Here is a 23,310-nt window from a genome sequence, read left to right on the forward strand (position 1 = left end):
CAGCCTTTTCTGTTGTGTAGCTTAAGTGGAAAGAAGCAGATGTGATCATTTAAAAATATTGTGGCTTTTGTTGTACTCAAATGAAGTATCTTGGCATATTTTTATTTCCTTAGTGCTTTGTAGAAAATCTCAGACAATTTAACTAATGAATTATGGATTTAGAAAAACATTAATGTAACCTTAAATTTTAAAGATTTCTTCATAAGCCATTAGTAATAGGGTCATATGATTAATCACAGCACACAGCTTTACTTAGAAACACTGCAGCGTGCGTATGTGTTGAATATAAGAACCCCAGGAATGAGACTCCAAAATCAATCAACATCAACTAGCAGAATAAATGTCAAGTGATGAAATACATTCACCCCGCAGCCCTTCTGCACCCAGCTACTTTACAAGGAATAAATTGCAAATTACTGTCATTTATTTCATTTTTCTCCTTGTCTGGCTGCTACAGTGTTCATCTTGCGGACAAGATGCCGAGCAGAAGCTCACAACATAATAGGGTTAAAGCAGGTGGTCCACTCAGAGAATTCAAAGCCAGCTCATTGTTTCTTTAATAATGGTATGCTAATTAATTTGCCTTTTGTTCTCTTAATTACTGCTCTCATCACCACATGATACGTGCTATGTTGATGGGGCATATTTTCAGATTGGTCTTTAGATAGACTTGAATTTTATCCAGCTACTGGATTATAAATTAGATCGTTGAACCAATTTTTAAGCAGTTAAGAATGACTGTTAGACAGTTTTAAGTCTTTGATCCAATTATTGTAAATGCAGAGCAAAACACAGTGATACCGCTTCAAAGAAGCATAATGTGTTTTGGGTTGAAGTTTTTCCTGAGCTGATGCAAAGGTTCACGTAGATGAGTGAAATGAAACAAATAAAATCACTAACATTTTCTCAGGTCTGCCTCCATCAGGGTTGCCAAATTCTACCTCTAATCACCAGTGAAGCCCTCACCTCTCATTCATGCTTCTGGTTCACCTTTTGGTGTTTTCAGTCCCCAAGGATGTCAGAACCACCTGGGACCATCCAGGATGAGTCATTTAACCTCTGTTTGTTTGTTACGATCCTTGAAATACTGCTGAACTACAAAACCTATATTCAGTGAGACTGATCAGTTCAATGTTTTTATTATAATGAATCACCCTATCTGTAAAATAAGTTAAACCATGATAAATGGATCACTGAAAAAATACCCGTTTTAAAAATTACAAACCTGTGCTTGGTAATGTCTTCCTTCTTGATAATAGTTTTTATCTGATCTCTGTTCAGTGTTACTTGAACAATGCTTATTGAACATATTCAGTGTTTATTTATTAATAAGTATTTATTAAGAACCTATTATACATTAAGCATTACTCTTGGTTCTAATGACGACCTCTACCTCAGCAAACTACAGCCAGCAGGGCCAAAGTCAGCCCACCCCCTGTTTTTATAAATAAAGTTTTATTGGGACACATCCCATTCCCATTGGTTTACATATTCCCTCTGGCTGCTTTTCATGCTAAAACAGCAGATTTGAGTATTTTGCAACAGAGACCATAAGACCCACAAGCCTAAACGTATGTCCCTTCTGAAAAAGATTTTCCAACCCTGATCTATTATATTGACCATTTATAATCCAGTATTAGTATTCAAAATGATGGTCCTAGTTATCAAAATAAGTTAAACTATCCCATATGCTAAGTTTACCCAAGAAGATGCTCTGCTACATTTTCGGAAGTTTTTAAAGTAATGATTGAAACAAAGAGGAACCAAGATGTCCTCAATTAATCAGAACATTTAATTACCCTGGATAATGTTTGCTCTCATAAAATTAAGATTCCCTGTACATCTTTAGAGCTGATGTGTTCACAGATGGCATCAGTGTCTTGGTTACATTAACTCAGTGCTTCAGTACTTAATGCGTATACGAATCACCTGGGCGTCCTGTTAACATGCAGATGCTGATTCTGCCAGCGAGCTGGAGTAGGAGAGGGGCTGGAGTAGGGGAGGGGCTGGAGTAGGGGAGGGTAACTCCGTGCTTGTGAGGAGCTGCCCGGCGATGCTGCCACTGCTGGTCAGATGGACCGCACTCTGAGGGCCGGGATCAGACAGCAGGTGGCTCTCTTCTCCTTCACCTCTGTACCAAGGAGGAAACAGATTGCAGACAGAAATGAGGAACCTGGAGGAAACACTGGGATCTCTCCTTTCTGCCTTCATCCTGCCTTCCACCGTGCTCCTCTCCAGAAAAGCTGTACTAGTAAGAAAATCTAAACATCTCCCTGGATTTGTGAAACTCTGGAGATTTCTGGGTTGAAGCAAGTGGGTTTGCAAATGTTTCACTAATTGTTACCTCAGACAGCCTTCCATATAATATATAAAACTGTTTGCATGGGTGTACTTTTTTTTTTACGAAAGCATCAGTTTCTTTCTTTCCGTTAAGATTCTTAACCTTCTGTGTTCCTCCTCTAAATTTTTTTTAAGCACTGTTTATGACCCACTTGCTTCAATTTTGAAATCACTCAACTTCTCTACAACCACCCAGATGTTCAGCTTCTCTTGAAGTTAACGTTTTAATATTGCCCCTTTTGGGGAGGGGGGCTGTTGAAGTGAAGGGGGTTTGGAAAAGAGAAGTCTGTTGCCCCTCACCCTCCCTATTTCTGGTTAACATCCCCCGTGATGCTAAAATGTAAGCCACTATCCCCTACCCTGAAAATGCTACCAACAAAATAGCTGCTGGAGAAATATTTAATTATAACAGTTTCCTTAGCAGTGCCCACAGCTGCTTTCATCTTGCAGACGCCCGCTGCCCAAGCAGCTTCAGAAACTTCAGGATGTTTGAGTCCATCCCAGATATCAGGATGCTTGAGTCCATTTAAAGAAATATATTTAAGCATCTATTTTATAAACGAGTGTAAGCCAATTTCACCACAAATAAAAGATCCCTTGTATGTCAATTCTATCTCAATAAGACTGGAAAAAATATCTCACACTCTGAACATTTCGATTAGATATGACGCCTCAAGGCATCATTATAGGAACAAGTATGGGAAGAATGTGGTTTAGGAAACAAGGAAGAGGGAACCAACCTCTGATTTATAAGTGTTTTTAAAAAATCATTTAAGAATGGTATTTTGTTCTTTAGAAGTTAACAAAAAAAGAAAGGAAGAACTTTATCATTAAAAGGTTAAAAATGGGGCTATTAAGGGGAAGGACTTCTGGTTTTAATAAGAGCCTTTTATAAAGGCATTATTAAAATATGCAAAATATAAAAAAATTAAAAATAATCATGAAGCTCCTTTTCAAAGAAAACATTCCGCCTAGACAGCTACAGTGGAAGCCCGGCTTCTGGCCTTTATACACTGTGTTCAGGGGTAACCTCCTGAATAGACACTCTTGATCTAATCATGGGGGGAGACTGAAGCTTCCTCGCTAGCTTTACAAAATACACATTTCTGCTCTGCCAGGCAGCCTGTTACTTGCTGAAATATGATTGCAACTATTATGGTAGACTTGATCAAAGAAAAGCATAGAAAATTGTCTTTAAATTGGACAGTAGATCTCTTTGGCCTTGTCAGAACCATTGATGAGAGTTTGCTACCGATGAGAAAATAATTGGAGAAGACTGTGACTCTAGTTCCTTTGGGGGTCAGGGGACAGCTGGACTTGAGAATATTTTAGGGGAAATAAAAGTGGCCACCCTGTCATGTTGGGTAAGAAAAGAACCAAATGTCACAAATGAAAACTAAGAAGATTGGATGTGCAATTCAGCTGCTTTTATTCTTGAGAAATTTAAATGATATGTCTAATTTAAATTTAATTTACATAAATAGGTAGCTTTGGAAGGAAATTACCTAGGAAAACCAAGAATTAGAAGGATGTAGGAGTCTATGTATTGGGTTGGCCAAAAAGATCGTTCAGTTAGTGAATACATTGTTCAATAAAATTCGTGGTGAAAATGAAAGATGTCTTTTATTTTTACCTAAAACCGAACGAACTTTTTGGCCAACCCAGTAATTGCGGGAAGTTGACCATGGTCACTTTCTGGTACCATTTCTTTGTACAGGCGGGATTCCGATGCAGGGGTGAGGTGGTGTGAATGACCCCTTTTAGCACTATCATGCTGCAGTTATTTTGTAACTTGTCATTACAGGGAACTTCAAAGTAACACGACAGATGGTCCTCGTTCATTAAATGCCAGCAGTCCCCGCTGCAGTAAACATGACCGCCCCTGCGTTCTCCGAGTGGTGAGGAAGGATGGAGAAAACAAGGGCAGGCACTTTTATGCTTGTCCTCTACCGAGAGATGCACAATGTGGATTTTTCGAAGTACGTGTACGACCTCAAGCTTAATGATAGTGTCCTTGAATACTTCAGTTATTAAAATGTCACAAATAGCAGTCCGTTTCTGGTTTTACCTTTAAATTTAAAAGCCATGCTGACTGACATTTAGTCTAAAACCTGAATGTTGAATAACTGAAAATTCAAAGAGGTTCATCCCAAAAAGAAAAATTAATCAAATGACAGGTATTCCATTATTAGAGTATATCATACTTGTAACCACAGGGTAGAAGTGTTGCCCCCTTGGTTTACAAAGAGAGAGGTATTGAGTCACCCAAGTGACTGATAATCCAAGATAGATACTTGCTCTTCCTGACTTCCGTGTGACATCCAAACCTTTGGTTTATGCATTGGATAGAAGAACCCAGAGAAATAATTTACATGCCCTGGATTTACAGTAAACTTAGCAAATCCTACTGCACAGGCTTAACCAAAAAAAGTGATGACACAATAACAGTTTAGATGTAGGTGATTCCCCAACCTTTCAATCTATGAGTTTGTCCCTGCAAATGAGTGTGAGATACAAGACAGGAATCTGGGCGCTTTTGGTCAGTCTTTCTGCCTTCCACAGAACGAGAGCCTCTCACTTCTGACTGTGATCCGAAGGTTTAAAGATACATATTTTTCCCAGCTGCTTCATCTGGTGCCTAACTAGAAGATGAAAATATGGATCTGTTTCAGCACTGGAGCAAAAGTTTTCTGGTTGGGCTTGCTGAGAGAGAAATGATCTGTCTTCAGTGTGATACCTTCCTAAGGAATTCCCCAGGGAAAATTTGATCATGATCTTAGAGCATAACCCCTGCCCGAGACGTGGCTCCCGACTACTCAACTTCCTGATCTCCTCCCCTCAAAGCTTGTATAGATGTAATGGAGGAAATATTATTAGCAATATTAACAATATCACAGCCTTCTTGGTAGCTCTCTTGAGGCCAAAATTAATAAGGATAAGAATAATACAATGGAATTTGCGTGAATTAGTCCTGGTAATTCTGTATTGGATGCTTTCTTTTCCTAGGAGACTAAGGAAGTTTAATATTAAAATCATAACAAATCTTTGACTTTAATAGTTTAAACAGAGCTATAGCAGGAACACTGGTGATTTACTTTACAGAGAGATTTTCAGTAAAGTGAAGGAACTTCTGTAGGTATGCCTTTGGACAGAGGGAAGCTCAGAATTATGACAATTTTCTGTGTGATTCAAGCAAATTTGTTAGAGATGCTTCTTATAGGATATAAGGTTTTTTAGGGGCAACAACTAATGACTTACGTGTATCTTACAATGTCAAATTAATAGGAACAGCAGTGAAGACAGTACAGTACTAATCAAATGTGCCGAGGCTCAGCCTGTCTGTCATTCTACCTTCCATCTAAACTTTACAATCTTTTTCCCCCCCAGTGGGCAGATTTGTCCTTCCCATTCTGCAGCCATGGCAAACGCTCCATCATGAGAACAGTGTTGAAGATTGGACCTAATAATGGAAAGAATTTTTTTGTGTGCCCTCTTGGGAAGGAAGAACAGTGCAATTTTTTCCAATGGGCAGAAAATGGGCCAGGAATAAACATTATTCCAGGATGCTAAAGTTATTGCAATATTTGAGAACTCTTCATTTTATCAAATATACAATATATTCCATTTAGAATGTATATTTAATGCATTTAGTTATGACAATAAAGTATTTTTAGTATGCTCTTGGTCTCTTGTAACTTCTTTGGGGAAGCAGTGATTTTTTTTTTAGGAGTGGAGTATGCAGTACAATAAAATAATAAGGTATTCTGTCTGAAATGAATAATTTCTCAAGTATCACCACTATTCATAACATATGATTAAAGAAACTTCTTGTTTTCGTAAATGAAATGTAAGAAATGGGATCTTCGTTATAGAAAATCATATTTTCTTCTTTTTTTCTATTTAACAAACATCAAGTTCCTCTAGGGCTTCCCTGGTGGCGCAGTGGTTAAGAATCCGCCTGCCAGTGCAGGGGACACAGTTTCGAGCCCTGGTCTGGGAAGATCCCACATGCCGCAGAGCAGCTAAGCCCGTGCGCCACAACTACTGAGCCTGCACTCTGGAGCCCGCGAGCCACAACTACTGAGCTCACGCACCACAACTACCGAAGCCCGTGCACCTAGAGCCTGTGCTCTGCAACAAGAGAAGCCACCGCAATGAGAAGCCCGTGCACCACAACGAAGAGCAGCCCTGGCTCGCCGCAACTAGAAAGCCCGCGTGCAGCAATGAAGACCCAACACAGCCAAAAATAATAAACAAATTAAATAAACAAATAAATAAATAAAAACATCAGGTTCCTCTAGATGCTAGAGACATGCCAAACACTTGTATAACTTCAAATGCATTTTTGTGAAAAGCTGTGGGGATTCAGAATATAAAAGTAACATTTAAGAAAAGAAGTCATCTGTATATCTTTAAAAGAGAAGTTGGTTTAAACTTTTCTGATCTTGATTTTAATACCTATTAATTAATTTTTAAAAGTAAGTTCATTTCAAAAGCTTAATGTGATACTATTTTTTTATTTCTAGTTTTATTTTAACTCCTCTCCTTTTTTTTAAAATTTAGTTCAGGTATTATTATTTCCCAAAAGAAAAGAAAAACGTTAATCAATGCATTTCTGCATGTTGGTGGAAAATTCCATTCAGAGCTGGTTCAATCTATTTAAAAAAAAAAAAAAAAAGGCAGCATGGAAGATGGCTGGAACCCTTCCCCCTTCTAAAACTAAATGGCCCATGCAGAGCTCTAGAAGTTAACAGCATACGAAATTACCAGCAGGGACAGAGCATATTTCATCGTCCTGTGTTTGAACTCTACCCTGAAGAGACACAATTAGAACCAACCTAAGACCAGTGGTCTTCACCTAAATTGCTCAACAGGGTAATAACTACAGAGCAAACCAGGAATGAGACTGGACCATTGATGGTCTTAGTGACATGATGTGAAGTACACATAGTGTGTATTCAGAAGACAACTACAAATTAATTGTACAACAACAAGGGAGAAGGCCTACTGCAAATCAAGCTTCCATAAATTCCAGTCTCCAAAAATTAGCAAATTAATTACAAGGAAATATAGGCAAGTGAAACAATAGATTTCAATATAATAAGTTTAGAGACTTATCTACTAAGAAACAAAGAAAATTTTACTGACAAACATCAAAGAATCAGATGGATAGACAAAGCAGGATCTTGACTGGAAAGAATGGATGTTTAAAAAATGTCATTCTTCCAAACTTAATTTCGAGTTTTAAGGAAACTTCCCATCAAAATCTTAAGGAGGTTTCTGCTTCCATTGTGGAGTAAGCTCCAGCTGAACCCAGCTTCAGATTCTGGACAAATAAACAATACTGGAGAGTGAACAAAAGCAGGCAGATTCTGGAGGCGTGTAAAATGTGGAAGAAGGGACTGCCTGGAGGTAATTTCCCAGGTTTTACAGTTTTTATCCTGAGGGCAGCACAAAGTCGGTTTCAACCCAGAGTCTTTCTGGGCTGAAGAGCCAGCAGACAGTCTGGCCAACCACAGCCACCGGGAAGGGGGAAATCTCAGAAGAGATTGCAAGATGGGGAGCCCAAGTTCTGTGTCTAAACTGCCCATGACCTTGAATGACCCCTGGACCACACACTCAGGCGTGGGGCAGACAACACAGAGCAGCTGAAAGAACTGGATAGATAAAAGAACTGAACCAAGAGAATTTGCACTTTGAATCCACTTGTCCTTAGACAAAAGTCGACCAACATTCCTCTAGGAAAAAAGGATCAACATTCCTCTAGACAGGATCATATTCCTGTCTAGAGGAATATGCCAAATCCAGAGTCTCCACCACATCATATTCACATGTTCAGGGTTCCGTCGGGAATTATGCAACATAAGAAGATCCAGAGTAATGTGACCTAGATTCAGAGAAAAGACTAACACCCAAGACCGACTCCAAGATGACCACGATGTTGGAATCTACCAAGGATCTTAAAGCAGCCATTATAACTGTGCTCACTGACGTAAATGCTAAATGGAGATGATACCAAATGGAAATTCAAATCTTCAAGAAGCAATACAGAAACTCTTAAATGGCAAATATCTAAATAAATATAAAATATTATTTTTGTCTCTTAGTTTCATTATAATACATGGGACTGTTCAAAGCAAAAAAAAGTTACAACATAGTCTTGTGAGATTTATAATGCATGTAGATATGAGAACTGTAGCATAAAGAGGTCAAAGGAGCTATACAGTTGCAAGTTTTCTACGTTTTGTGTGAAGTGGTTCTATATTAACTCTAATTGTAAAAAGTTAAGTGTCTGCATGTGATATCTATTATCAGACTTGGGAAGTTTTCAACCACTATTTCTTTGAGTACTTTTTTAGTTCCACACGCTTCCTCCTCTCTGAGATTCCAGTGATACAAATATTAGATCATTAGATTGTTATTGTCCCACAGATTTCTGGACTCTATTTATTTTTCCCTGTCTATTTTTCCCTGTCTATTTTTCCCACTCTCATTCAAATTGAGTAAATTTTATTGATCTGTCTTCAAGTTCACTGACTCTGTTGTCTTCATCACTCTACTATTGAGATCATCCAGCTAATTTTTTATTTCAATAATTGTATTTTTCATACCTATAACTTCCACCTGGTCCTTTTTTTATAATTTCTATTTCTTTAGTGAGATTTTCCATTTTTTCCATTGGTTTCAAGATAATTTATAGTTGATTCCAGAAGCACTTTTATGATGTCTGCTTTAAAATCCTTATCAGATAATTCTAATATCTGATTTATCTCAGTATCTTTATCAGTTGAGTGTCTTTTCTCCTTCAGATGTGGTTTCTTCAGTTTGGGGCAGGACAGGTGATTTTTTGATTGTATCCTGGATGTTTGTTATTATGTTAGGAGGCTCTAGGTCCTATGTAAATATTATATTTTAGCATGCAGTCATCCAGATTAGTTAAGTGTGTAGGCTCTGACTTACATTGTGGGCTTTATTTCCAGTGACAGCTTAGTTTTCGGAGCCTTTGCAATCCAGTTCTGGTCTGCTTTTTTCTGGTTTTGCTGTGGGTCCTCATCAAGCCCTCTGGTGCTGTCTGCAGACACAGAAGGTGATTCCCTGGGCTGCCTGGTGCTTCTAGGACATCTTCTGCAGAGGGGTGTGGGCAGAAGCCACTGTGCCTGTGTCTCCTTATGCCACTGGGTGGGGGAACTGGTATTGTTATCTTCCACATCAACAACACTGGTTCCCACGGAAGCAGAACCAGGACCGGGCTGTCAGCCTTCAGAGCTGCATCTGTTCATCACTGTCTGAACCTTTGGAAGCTGCTGTGTGGTCTGCTGGTATTCATCTCTCTGGAGTTTACCTGCCTATTTCTTGGTACTTCAAACCATAGCATATGAATATAAAGGCTTTTCATGATTGGGGGAAAACAATAGAGAGGGTAAAAATGAGGAAGATGATTTTAAGAGCCACTGCTTCTGAGCCCTTATTTGGTGACAGCTGCTGTCACTTTCCATAGATTCTTTCATTTCATCCTCTTGACTGCCCTGTGACATCTATTACTGTTATTTCTCATTTTACACTTTAAGAAAGCTGGCTTGCTGTAGGTTAAGTCAGAAATATGTGTCACGCAGGCTGTGGTTTGAATGAAGTTTGCATGCTCTGAATAAGCTTCTCCCCTCTCCATGTATTAAAGAAAATTGGCTGTACCCAGAATTGCGTGTTGTTGATATGTACAAATATCTAACATACACAAATGAAAATAATTGTCAGATGACAATAAGATTGTGGTCATTTTTTTTCTCTAAAATTTGTCATGTTAAAATTTCTATAAATTTATTTGAAATCTCCATTACTTTCCATTGCTTTTATTTATTTAATTTCTATTAAAATTCTTTTTAAAAATCTGTTATTTTCATGTACTTTCTAAAGGTACCTGCCATCGTATATTCTAGACCACCATTATTAGCAAGTTGGGGTGTGGGATGAAGGAACAAATGTTCCAATGAGTTTCCAAAAAATTTAACCTCCTTTTTCTTGGTATATCTTTCCAGCACTTATATCTCTTCTGGAGCTTATGCTAGTGTTTGCCTTGTGTTGTATTACTTGTCCTGTCTGCGTTTTCTGATGTTCACCTAAGGGATTGTATGTAACCCTTCTTTGTTCTTCACAGACTCTTACCAAAGATTGTGCCTTGTACACAGTAGAAACTTGGTAAACATTTGATGAATCTAATAGATAAAGGTTTAATATCATGTCAGTCTTTTGAACATTGTTAACCTTGTTACCACTATTCAAACATGAAGTCACTTAAATGTCATTGAAAAGAGTGTCACTGGTTTATTATAAAAGAGAAAGAAATTCCTTGGTGTCTAAAAGCTGTTAAATCTTCCTGGTAATTTAAATGAAAGTCTTCACGGACAGGCCCAAACTAATCAGATCAAAGGGTATGCATTCACTGGAAAGGAAAGAAAGCATAAGGCTGCCTTAGTGCTACCCTGTGTTTCATAACATATAGAGATGAAAAACAATGTGAGTACCCCTTACAACACCCATGAGTTTTAACCTCTTCATTTTGTAGGAAACCAAGTCAACTGGTTTAAATTACTTCTTAGTGTTTAATTCAAGTAATCTCTATTGAGCACCTACTATGTGAAAAATTCAATGATACGTATTTTTAAAGTAGATCTTGCCAATGCCGAAATGAGGGAGAGATAATAAGGGATAGCAGCTCTGTAAGCAGAGTGTGGAAGGAGAGCCCACGCCTGATTCAGGAGCTGGAGATGCCTCAGGAGAGACAGCAGCTGGAATTTCACCTTGGTGAAGATTTGCATATGTGCAAGGGCATTTCAGAGTGTAGGTGCAGCGTAAGCAAAGAAGCTCAGAGCACAGGGAATGTGTGGGGAATAGCAAAGAGTCCTGTTTGGCTAGATCATAGGGAATATGAAGGAGAATACAGGGGGAAAATCTGTAAAGGAAGAATTCATTCCATTTCGCTGCTACAAATGGAGTTCCTAAGATGGGCCAGTTCTTTGTTCCCAGGATATAAAAATAAAAAGTCACTCTTTCCCCTTAGGGAGCCCATGGCAGAGAAGCAAGCCAGTGCACACCGGGACCTGTGCTAGGTTAATGATGCAACCAGTGGGCCTTCTGAACAAATGAAAAAAGGAATTATTCTGCCAATGCTGTGCAAGATGGTATGTATAGTGTTTAATTACTTAGATTCTAGAAAACAATTGAGTTCTGGAGTCAAGACTGCTAGTTCAAAGCCTGCCCCCCCCCGACCCTGACCTTGACCCTGTGACCTTGAACGTGATATTTTATTAGGTTTGGGATACTGTGTGCTGAGTCTTAGGTACCTCACCTGTTAGGTGGTGATGGTACCATCTCCAACGCTGTTTTGAGGATAAAGTGCTGTATCTGTTTAAAGGGCTGAGCACAATCCCTGGCCGTCAAAACACAAGAGTTAATTTTTTTATCTTCATTATTCCTACTCCTCCTCCTACCCTTACAATGGTTATCGTGGGAGGTTTCAGAGAGGAAATAGCACTGGTGGTGGCCTTAAAAAAGGATGTGGATTTCACCAGACAGAGAAGGACTCGGGATGGAAGGGAGCAATAGGAGGAAAGCTTGGGGGCAGGAGGAAGTGCAGTTGTGTTTGGGGAACGGAGAGCCTGGAACTTTATAAGAAGGTATTAGGAAGAAGACGGTGGACTCAGTTTTAAGTTTCCAGTGAGGCATCAGAAATTTAGGAATACAAAACATGAAAGAACTATGAAAAGCCTTCATTCATGAAGAATTGAGAGACCCAAAGGTTCATAGTAATCCAGGCATCCATTATTCTAGATAGAAATCATATATCCCAACAATGAGTATAAATCTTTATCAACCACAATCACTCGCATCCCCTTCTCTCCCTATTTCTTTGACTGCAGAAGAGATTCTGGCTTTGAGCGCATGGAAGCACTGCATATAGTGTTTCTGGGAAAGCAGGTCATTGGGTCGCACAGTTTCACCCAGAGTGATGGGCCCCAGCAGTGCATAGAGTCCCATTCACTGAAATCTATTTTTAAAGGGGTAAATCCAGTGCTTGACAAGGCAGAGCAAGGCCCCCAAACACATGGAGAGTGGATGAACCCTACTGTTCTTGGAAGTTGCAGAATAAAAGCCAAGGGTTTTGGGCTTGAAATACTTTCTATTTATTATTCAAATCATATTTGCTTCTCTAATAAAAGAGTAGTGAAGGAGGGGAAAACACAGGAAATTAAAAGAGATGAAGAAAGGAAAAAGTAATGGTAGGAAAAAAGAGATCTTATGAACAGAAAGGGAAAGACAAAGAGAAATGTCTAAAGCATCTATACAGACACTATGCCTCCATTTTTAGCAATCAGAAACACAAATATATGGATAGTCAACAAAAGAACAGCCTTGTAAATTTTTAAAACTAAGCACTAGCTTTTGGACTAAATGCTATCATAAAATGCAAAACTGCAAAGCAAATGAGCAGTCTCATTACAACAATTCCACACCTACTGTCCGTGTGCACATCTCTGTATCACTCCCAATCGCTCACCTTGGCATCTTGGTTTACATATTAATAAATATTCATCTGCTTTTCATATGCATGTATCTTTCTCATATTATTATACTCAGAGTGTTTAGCTCCATTTAAAAAGAATTTATTTTGCTGTCAATGGCAGAAAACAATTTAGGAAACTGAACAGAGCAGGAAAAATGTTAAATCTATCTGAGTTGGTTATGGACTCATTAGTTTAATAACTCGTTTTCTCCAAACTTGAATAATTTGAATGCATTAGGAATGACCAGCACTAAAAAAAAGAAAAGTGTGTTCTTAAAACGGTAAACACTAGATCTAGGATCTGAGTTTGTAGTTATTACTTATTTAAATAAACAAGCCAATTCCATTGAGATATGGTCTCGTTTTCAGGAATGGTCTATTAGCAGGCAGCAGTGAGCACAATTAACCATATCAGCGCATTAAAACCTAATGTGTAAACTCTGCATAGCAGCAAACACACATCCTACCATGGCCTATTAAGTAATCAGAAGTGATTGCAGATAATTAGCTCGTGAACAGCTGCATAAACTCAAGTATCTCATTTTTTAACAGACATGGAGACTTCAAGTGGAAGGGAGGTGTATCAGCTATGTCTTGAACTGGGTGGGAGCGTCACCATGAAATAAAATCAAGGACGATTCTAAGGTTGGATGGCAGATGGCCACTTTACATTTTCTTCTGATGATAATACTCTTAATGTTCATGTGGATATAATTCTATAAATGAGCAATATGGAAGCAAGGATACTACCAATGACCAAAAAGCTCCTGTAAAATTGGAAATTGAAATAGGATAAGACAGAAGTCAATTTGTAAAGTTCTTTTAATGAGTGCATATCATTCCCATATATCCCTTCTGAATGAAATTATATTCAGATATGTATCTGAATGATGATATGTACAGTAAATATATAGTTGCATTTGAATTAATAAATGTACTTGATAAGTATTTCTTAAATTAAAAAATGCAAAAAACACAGTTTCATTGTTTTCTATCCCTTTTTACCTAAAGGAAATATGCTGGATGGACCATGATAACAATCTAGAAATCTGAGGGACTGACGGGAAAAAGAATCATGTTCATTCCGTACAAGTCCAGAAAAACATGAGATGATAGATTTAATAACAAGACAAAATTCCAAAAATTTTCAGAGTTCTTAAAATGGAAATGAGTATACTGGAAGGTGCTTAGGTCCTGCCAGGAATGTCATCAACTAAATTCAGTGCCTGACTTCCTGCAAGGCTGGATGTGGTTAGAAGGACCTCAGGTTCTATCAAAGGTTTTTTTTCCCACTGTAATCTCAGACCCTAGAGGAGAAGGTACATTGTAAAATCCCATCTGTAGAGGAGATAGTACAGCAGTAAATGAATGTATTATCATCAATGGTGCTAAACTTTTGGGTGGTAGTTTCTGAATACTTGCATTAAAGATTTGATGTCACGTGAAATGACATTTACACATGTTCACATGCTTATTGTTTTTTGACAGAAGTTTTCATTTTATTTATAGGCCTACTAAGGATAAAATGGATGGATAGATGGATAGACAGATACATAGATAAATAAAAGGTAATAAACACACAACTAAGAACCATGCATTTCACTCACAGAGAATTAGTTCTATCATATGTATTTTATATTTGTTTTCTCTCGAGTTATCCTCATTTATAAAAGCATTCGTTCAACAGATGTTATTTCTGTGCCTGTTGCTGGGCGAGGCTGAAAGTGTAGATGAAGAACAGTGCCTCAAGGAGTTTAAAGTCTTCGCAGGGAAGTGAGCGTTCAAAGCGGTAATCGCAGTCTCGGTTCAGAGTGACAGAGATACGGGGTTCGAAGAGAAAATAGGGGAGAGAACTCCCATGACAACCTGCAAGACACCAGGGGGCAAGGCTGGGGATGAGGAGTGTGCCAGGTGGAACGCAGGAGGCTGTAGGCAGAGAGAAAGGTTTGTGCAAGGCACTTTGGCCTGGAAAGCGGCTATTAATGAGGCCTCTCTGATTGATGGCTAGAGCTAACCAAGTAACTCTGGCGCTGGTCGTTTTCCCCGTGTTGTTCGCTCATCGCAAGTTGTTGATTGTTCTCATCCAGATTTCCAAGAACGGTTTACTGTCACTACTGTCTGTCCCCTAGGGCCAGTGCTAGGAAACGTGCCGCTGAAAATGTGAGCCCGCCACATCGGCGTCGCCTTCAAGCTTGGTAAACGCTGCAGGATGCAGGCCCAGGCAGGCCCGCTTCAACAAGCTCCCCAGGTAACCTCTCTACAAGCTCAAGGTTGTGAACCGCTGTTCTGGAGCAGAGTATCTGCGTGTGTTTTAGACAACATTTAATCTAATATACTAGAATAAACATGTGACAATTTTTTTTTAAGTGTGCTCTAACAGGTAAATTAATCTGACGTGAAATGGGGACGTGAGGTTGGAGAAAACAGTGAATGCGCTGGGAGTCAGGCCGCCTAGTTTCTAACTCCAGCCCTGCCTCTAAATGGTAACAATAAATGCCGCTAAAGAAAGTCTCACTCCGCCAAGATACTGAACTTCTCTTGGACCTCAGAGTCTTCAGCCATTAAACGAAGAGGTTATATTGGAAGATTTCTAAAATCCCTTTCCAAGTCTAAAATACTGTGGTTCTGAAGGGGTTTTAACAGTAATTATTTGCATAATTAAATAATTTATACATGTCAGTCTCTTTGCAGGTGATCTTCAGCTGTGTTCTCCTCTTGTGTCTTTTGAAAGCAGTCCAGCCCTTGCTCTCTGCTGTGTTTCCCGTCCATCATTTTTAAACCTTTTCTTTCTACCTTCCCACTTTGGGGCAGTGATTGGTTCACTACATAGTTATTTAAAATGGGATCCCCTTACTTTGATACATATTAAAACTCCCCTGAAGGCTCCTTGATTAAAACTCCCCAATAGACTTTTAGAAGAAAACAAAACAAATAGTCTTTATCTTGGAGTGTGAAATATTCTGTCTTGAATGTCAAGTGAACAATTAACAGGGGATGGGAACTAAGAAGAAAACAATGTTTCACTAAAGTTAAGATTTCAGAAGCTAGAGACCTAGAGAAAAAACTTAACCCTTCCCTTTGTACACAGTCCATTAGAATTTCCCTTCCCTCCTTCCTTCCATCCATCTTCTCTTGTACTGATTTGCTTTCTGTTGAGCTGCTTTGGCACCAAATCTTGCATATATGAAACTGTAAACTTCTAAAAGGCAGGATTTGGTAAACCCCCCATAACATTTAGCATAACGCTCTAAACAAATACTTTCTCAATAAAAGTTTAAGGGATACAGACTTAAAGAATCAATGCTTAATGCCTTATAATCTTAGCCCCAGTAAGATTGGTTCCCTTTACAATCCTTGGAGCATCTCTCCAAAATATTTTCTCTGTGTTTTTGCAAGGAGGGACAGTTTTTCGATTCACCTATTTGCTGCTTCATCTGCCCCTACTGCCTTTCTGATGCGATCTCTGACTGGGGAGCTGACACATGCGGGCTCTCTCCTCTCTCTTACACAGCACAGGATGTTGGCACTCCATGTTTTATGTCCCGGCACCCCACTCCTAACACGTTCCTGGGTAATGCAGCTTCTGCTCGAGCACCCTTGAGACCCACTTAGAGCATGTGCTTGGTTGATCTAAAACTTTTCAGTAACCCTTCTCTGCCTCGAATAGGAAAGTACAGGAGAATGCTCTATTTCAGCATCACTTCGCAGTCATTCCACCTTTACGTCTTCCGGTCTTGCATCCCCAGATTGGTCTTGTCCGCTGTAGCTGATTGTCCAGCACTCTGCAAAGGGGCTGCATGCGTCCAGAACACGTCTCCAGAAGTCTTCATTTTGTTTCGGGAGCGAGCATAGGTAATTCTGATCCCTGGTCAACTCCAGGGCTGTAAAATCTTCAAAGCTGTTGTCTGGTCTAAGTATCTCGGAAGGCGTTCACTTCTGAAGAGTACATCAGCTCCGGAATGTGGATCACTCTGTAAGCTCCTCTTGGAGCCACTCTTAAAGGAATATTAGCAATAGTCCTCTAAGTAGTCTCTCTGTGGATAATTGTTTTGTCACAGGTCATTTTTGAGCTACTTACTCTCACCACTATATGCACAGTATTAATCTAATTTTATTCCCTCAACTTGTGTTTATTCTCATCTTCCTCATTCCCTTTCCCCTTTGTAAGACAAGCGTAAATGAACCAAAGGGATCCTCATAAAAGCTTTCTCTAAACCTCAGATCAGTTCAGGGGCCTCTGCGGGTTTTTTGTTTTTTTTCTGTTCAAGTAAATCCTGTGTATTTTCTTCCTAGAAGTAATCACAATTGTAACAAAATAGTGTACTGGATAATTAACTGTTTAATGTCTGTCTTCCTCCACGGAACCCTCCACGCAGGCACGGGTTTTCTCTTATTCAACACGGGATTCCCAGCTCCTAGGCCAGCGGCTTCAATATGGTAGGTGTTCCATAGTGGCTGTTGAATTAACGTTATCCTCTTACTTTACTAGATTTACTGGCTGTTATTTTAATTCTAAGAATGCAATCCTTTGGCCTCCAAACTGATAGGGAAGTCTGCTTTGCTGATAAGCTGGCTCTCCCCGATAGGCAAATCTACATGTGAATTAAGCCTTTGAAATACAAATTGCTATGGAAACAGCCCCGGGTTCAGCTCTGGAAGTGGAGGTTGAGGCTGCCTTTCTCACGCTGGAGGGAGCTGGTCACAGACAAATCCTGGCTTCCTGGGCTCTCCACGCCCCCAGCATCCGCTAGTACATTCGTTCTTCAGGTGGGTTACAGTACAATTGATTGTGATTAGAGCACTTAATCTATTCACTATAACAGATTAGGTTCCTGCCTGATTGTGTTACAGCTTCATCCATTTACTTTGATTCGATTGTTGCTGGAAATATACGGATACAATCAAGTTTATGCCATTGTCAAATTCCTCAGGGTGTTTCTAAATTTCTCCACATAATCTTTCTGGCTATTCCTTAGGGTATGTCATTTCCACAGATAACTAATCTCATCCATTACCTTTTTGAATCTTCCTGATTTTATTCTTGGAGGACAACTTTATCTCAAACTCCACGGGGTGACTCTCCTGCCCTCCGCTGGACTAACCACACCTGGCAAATAACTGGGGGTGGGGGGGCACTTGTGGAGACCACAAACCACTCTCCTCTTTCTTCCTTGCCTACTGTCTGTCCCTAAATTATTATTCTCTTCACCTAAAGGAGTGGCCATGGCACATGCATTTTAGAGGTGAATAAATTTTTAGCATACCCTTAGCTACCTCACTAACAGATTTAATGACATCTGTATTTTGAACCTGTGTATCCAACAGTCATACAGAAGTAGAACACCATGGAATAAGCAAAACATGCTTTTGAGGAGATAAAGTGCAGCTCCCCAAGTCTAGGCACTAAATTTCCACAACTTATTTTTGGGGTGAACTCCTACCATCTTAAAAATGAGGATCAGCTTCTCAGCCTATTTACTCTTTGTGCATTGTTTTCATTATAAATGTCTATTATTCCAGATTTTGGGAGACAAAAGCAGAAATAAGAGTTAGGGAGAGAGGTTGCTTCTTGGTATCCACACTGATAAAAGCAAGAAAACACAGAGAAATGCAGGAAACTACAAAAAGCAGAGATCAAGAATTCAAACTGTAAGGGACCTTACTGTCTCATTCAACTGTAAAGTCAACCCTTTATTATAGCCTCGAATAGGAATCTAAGTTCATAAAGATGACACTGAGGAATCAATTCAGTAAACACGTAATGACAGATGCCCTATATACAGCATAACGTTTTATATTCAGTGCCCTACACATTTTCTAGCACAGACTATAGGAATTCAACTGCTGTTTGTTGAATAATACTGTGAAAATAAACTTCACAGAAACACAATGGAGATTAGGTACATTGTATTGGGTTTTTTTTTTTTTTATGGGACCATTTCAAGAGTAGAGTATAAGAAAGTTTAAAAGATATCCAGAATAAACCAAGTGAGCTGGTAACTGAGAGTTTAGGAAAAAAAAAAAAAAGGATGAAAAAGCCTTGAGGTATAATCTTTAATGATTATAGGAAAAGGTCGAGAATATAGAGCTTTGAAAAATGCAGAGGTAACATAGTGTAGCAGCAGAATCCTAGATCTTCTGAAACTCACAGATTAAAGATTTAAGAAGGCTGTAAATGAGGTAGAGGTAGTATTTGATATAGAAAATGATTAAGATATAAATAAGAATTTCAGCATAGGCAAGGCTCTGGTAAGGGCATGTATTAGAAATGTTCAAGGGTGCATGACAGGTGAAAAGGCAGAGGAGGAAACAGTAGGTTCAAGTCAAGGGTAACTTAACTATCTGGGGCCTTGGGAGCAATATAAAAGGAGAACTTTTGGAGGAAAAAGAGCACAAGCAAACTGCTGTCTCGTATAACAAGAAAATAGACTGCATTCTTTAAAGAATGAAGAGTGAATAGACATAAAAGTTCAGGAAGATAACAGAGTCAAACTAAAGAATAAAAGATGTAGATAGGTTAGGTCTGAGACAAGTATAATTGTGATTTTTTTTTTTAAGATTTCCCCTGAGCTTTATTGAGGTATAATTGACAAATAAAAATTTTACATATTTGAGGTATACAATATGATATTTGATATAATATACATATACAAATAGATTTTATTATGATCACTCCACAGATGAGGAAACAAGGTCAAGAATAATGTGTATATAAAGAATGTTAAAATGGGGCATTTCCAAAGTGAATGACTTGAACACCATGGCTGAGAACTACTTGTATGACTCTCCTACATCTAAGGTTATGATGTGAGTACTGGGTAGCTGGAGACTAGGAGAGATTTGGGGAGACCAGTATAATTGTTAAATACTGTCATCAGAATTACACTGGGAGATCCAAATTCAGGCTTAATTGCCCTCATGAAGGAAGTATTTAATGAGTTAAGACTGAGGAAGTATTTCAAAAATTATAGAAAAATGCACCAAAAAAGAGAGTCGTGCATTGAAAAGAAGGGCATTCGTAAGATGGCCAAGCGGCATCTTGTCATTGGTCGCTCATCACAACGTCAAAGTGTCGGTGACTCAGCTTTTAGTAGGTACACCCCCTTTGCTCTTCTAATTAAAGTGTATTCACGAAAGGGCGTGATACTTCAGAACTTTGACAGCATTTTGAGAATACGTTGCATTCACTCTTGCCTTCCCAACTAGAATTATTTTCCCAGATCTTTTCATTAATTACAAAAATGGAAATTATTGTACTTGGTGCTTTACAATAAATATTCAAGCAACCGAAGCTGTAAAATATAACCTGGCAATTTAAGTGATTTATGACAACAGCATAATGCTTGAGACATTTCTGTTAACTGAAAACTTGAAATATTTCAAGTAAAATATTTAAAGAAATGAAGATGTTTTAGACTAAAGAAAACCAAAGCACTTATCGTTGAGAAGGACAGATTCTTCTCCTTCCCTTCTTCACACAAATATCATCAAAATGTTACCGAACTCAGGTTTGGCTACTGGCCACTCAAAAGCCAATAATTCGAGAAGCAAGTGTCAGTAGAAAGGAAAGGTGCTTTAATCAGAAAAGCTGGCAACTTGAGGAGAAGGTGGTGGATTCATGTCCCGAGACCAACTCCAAAGTCTTAATTGATGATCAGAAAATCTCTTATAAGCAATAAATTGGAAAAGAAACCTTTATTTTGATCAGATCTTTTCATAAAATTTTATTATTTCATGATAATGCTATTAATTCAGATATTCAAGACCACTGGTAAATAAATTCATTAAACATCATGCTATATTACAAAGTTAAAGTGTTAGTAGCTTTTTGGGTCCATGATATTGCCTTCAGCATTGCCTTTCTCAGAAAAATATTTGATGGACAATATTGACCTCTTGGAACTTGATATATTTCCAATATCTGAGGCCAGTTTGAAATTACTTTCCCCCAAATGGGGTTACAGAATGAAGAAGCCGTGTCAGTTAGCAAATTTCTTGAAAGCTGACTTTTTATATCTGTCCCTCAGGGACTGGAGTGAATGTCCTTTTCCTAGAGGCCGTAAAGGCAGCCTCCGCACGTCCAACGCCAGGTGACGATGATGCGTGAACATGACTAGCACAAAAGGGTCGGAAGCAAAGCTGTAAATGGGAAGTCAGGGAGATGTCGCCTTCGCTCCGAGGTTATAGGAGAGCTCTTCAGCTGTGCCTGATAATGTGAGTACTCCCGCTGAATAAAGACGTGTTTAGTCAAGCTGAGAGGGCTGTGTGTGTGTGTTTCCTGCTCTACTCAGCTCTTTTATTTTTCAAGAGTAGCCTCTGATAACTTACTTTGGCATTCTCTCCGCGAGAGCACAATTTCAGTGTCAATATCAAGCTGGTTGCTTTTTGCTCTTCTGTGAATAGCAGCCCTGACCAATCTATTTCAAAGGACAACACTCCAGGCATAACACACAATGCAAATGTAACATGGCAGTTTGATTCTCAAGGAGCACTTCATAGGAAGCATGGTTAAGCAAGCAGCAAGCCAGTCAGCTCTTGAAAATGTATTGTATCAAACCCAGGGAAGAATCCCAGAGTAAAGGAGTGCTCTCAACTTTCTGCAAAACCGATCGTATCCCAAAGATCGAAACTTGTCTTATTCTCCGTAATCTTTAGCTCACCTCCCGAAGTCTTTGCCCTTCCTGGAGCATGGTTTGATGCTCTGAGACACCAGGTTGAGGGGCCTCAAACTCCACTCAAGAGCTCTGTGGCCAGTTTCTCTTTCCCGCTCCCAGAGATGTCAAACCCGTGAACATACATCATATAACACATTCAAGACCGACACAATAAATAGAACTGAATGGATGTATTCAGAGAGCCTCATACAGAGAGTAAAATCCTAAAAATGAGACAGGCTATTTTAAATTATCACAAAGAATTTGGGGGCAGGAAGAACCTCACCAGAGCAAAGCAGGACTTAATTTCTAATGCTCTTCCTCCAGGCCTCCCAGCCCCTTAAACAACCATGCGGTGTGTGTATCAGTAGCAGTCACCCCAAGACAAACTCTTAGAGTAAATTCTGACTCCTTGCCTGAAAAATCAGAATGATTTCTTCTAGAGCAGTCAGAATGTTTGCACCTTCCTTTCCACAGATCCGAATCAAAGCTCGGGTTCAGGTCTCAGTCTTCTCGTGCCTGAATCGCTGTCATTTTCTCCACCATGAAAGCCATCTCTCTGGTCTGTCACTTTCCCTTGACAATGTCACATGGTTCCTCAGCACTCTCCTGGCTTCTCTGGGATTTTAGTGTCAGATTCCATGTCAGCTTGCTCAGTTTCCTTCTGTTTAGTCAGAGCAGTCGTCTGACCAGGCTTTGATACCTGCCTCTGGTTTAGGGCAGCAGTTCTCAAATATTTTGTTCTCAGGACCCCTTACACACTGTTAAAAATGTCTGAGAACCACAATGTAGGTGCGTGTTACATCTATCAATATTTACCGTATGAAAACTTAAAATGGAGACATCATAAACATCTATTTATTAAGTAAAAAATAATAAACCCATTACATGTTAACATAAAATATTTTGTGAAAAACAACTAGATTTTTCAAAACAAACATACATTTAGTGAGAAGAGTGATGTATCACTTTACATTTTTGCAAAGCTCTTTAATGGCTGGCTTAGAGAAAGAGTGCTGGATTCTTGTTTCTCTTTCTGAATTCCGTGTTGCAATATGTTCTTTTAATTGAAGTTCCAGAAGAAATTATGGCCTCACACAGCTGTGTCCTTGGAAGAGGGAAGAGTATTTTAATTGTCTCATCAGCTAATTTGGGATTTTCTTCTTTGATACAACACCAAATCTTGACAAGTGGTAATTTCTTAAATGCTATATGCAACGTAGAAATTGATACCATATCAATGAACTTCTTTTACTCTCTTACATTGAAATCCATTGGCTTATCTTGTACTTGAAAACATCTTTTACCCATGCATGCTATTGTAACATCATGCATTGGTCATCTGGAAAATATTGAGTAACTGATTTATGCAGCTGTTACAAATATTTATGATTTCATTATACAATATCAAAAAGTAATATTTATTATTATAACTACCGATCTCATAAGAAAAGTCAAGTACTTGTGAGATGCTGTTAAATCTCATTGTTGTGAAGGTAAGTATTCCAAAATGTAATTTTCACGTAAAAATTCAAACTTCATCACTGATAACACATACTGACAGTTGTTTTCCTTTGATGTACCAGGCTTACTTTATTCATTTTCAATATAATGTCTGCCAAATACCCAAATCTGTATAACTATAGTTTACCTATTAATCATTTGTTCAAATAAAACATCTTTTACAAAAACATTGGCTAATTTTAGCTTACAATTCAAACAATCACAATGTTTTCCTCATAACAACATCATACTTCA

General features: G+C 38.8%; 1 protein-coding gene across 4 annotated transcripts in view; it reads left to right on the forward strand.

Annotated features, from left to right (window-relative positions):
- Window positions 1–11,464, forward strand: part of NEIL3 (nei like DNA glycosylase 3) — a 46,814-nt gene extending 35,350 nt beyond the window's left edge. For 2 of the 4 annotated variants that reach the window (XM_007188987.2, XM_057537401.1), the window contains exons 9-10: window positions 4,145–4,319; window positions 5,728–5,936. In XM_007188987.2, coding sequence (XP_007189049.2) covers window positions 4,145–4,319; window positions 5,728–5,910 — 358 coding nt within the window. In that variant the 3' untranslated portion in view covers window positions 5,911–5,936. Of the gene's footprint in view, window positions 1–457; window positions 690–4,144; window positions 4,320–5,727; window positions 5,937–11,395 lie in introns of those variants that run through there. The other 2 variants (XM_057537400.1, XM_057537402.1) reach the window with 2 other exon arrangements.
- Window positions 11,465–23,310: the final 11,846 nt, after the last annotated feature.

This window comes from Balaenoptera acutorostrata, chromosome 21, assembly GCF_949987535.1.
Source record: "Balaenoptera acutorostrata chromosome 21, mBalAcu1.1, whole genome shotgun sequence".
Classification (NCBI taxonomy): Eukaryota; Metazoa; Chordata; class Mammalia; order Artiodactyla; family Balaenopteridae; genus Balaenoptera; species Balaenoptera acutorostrata.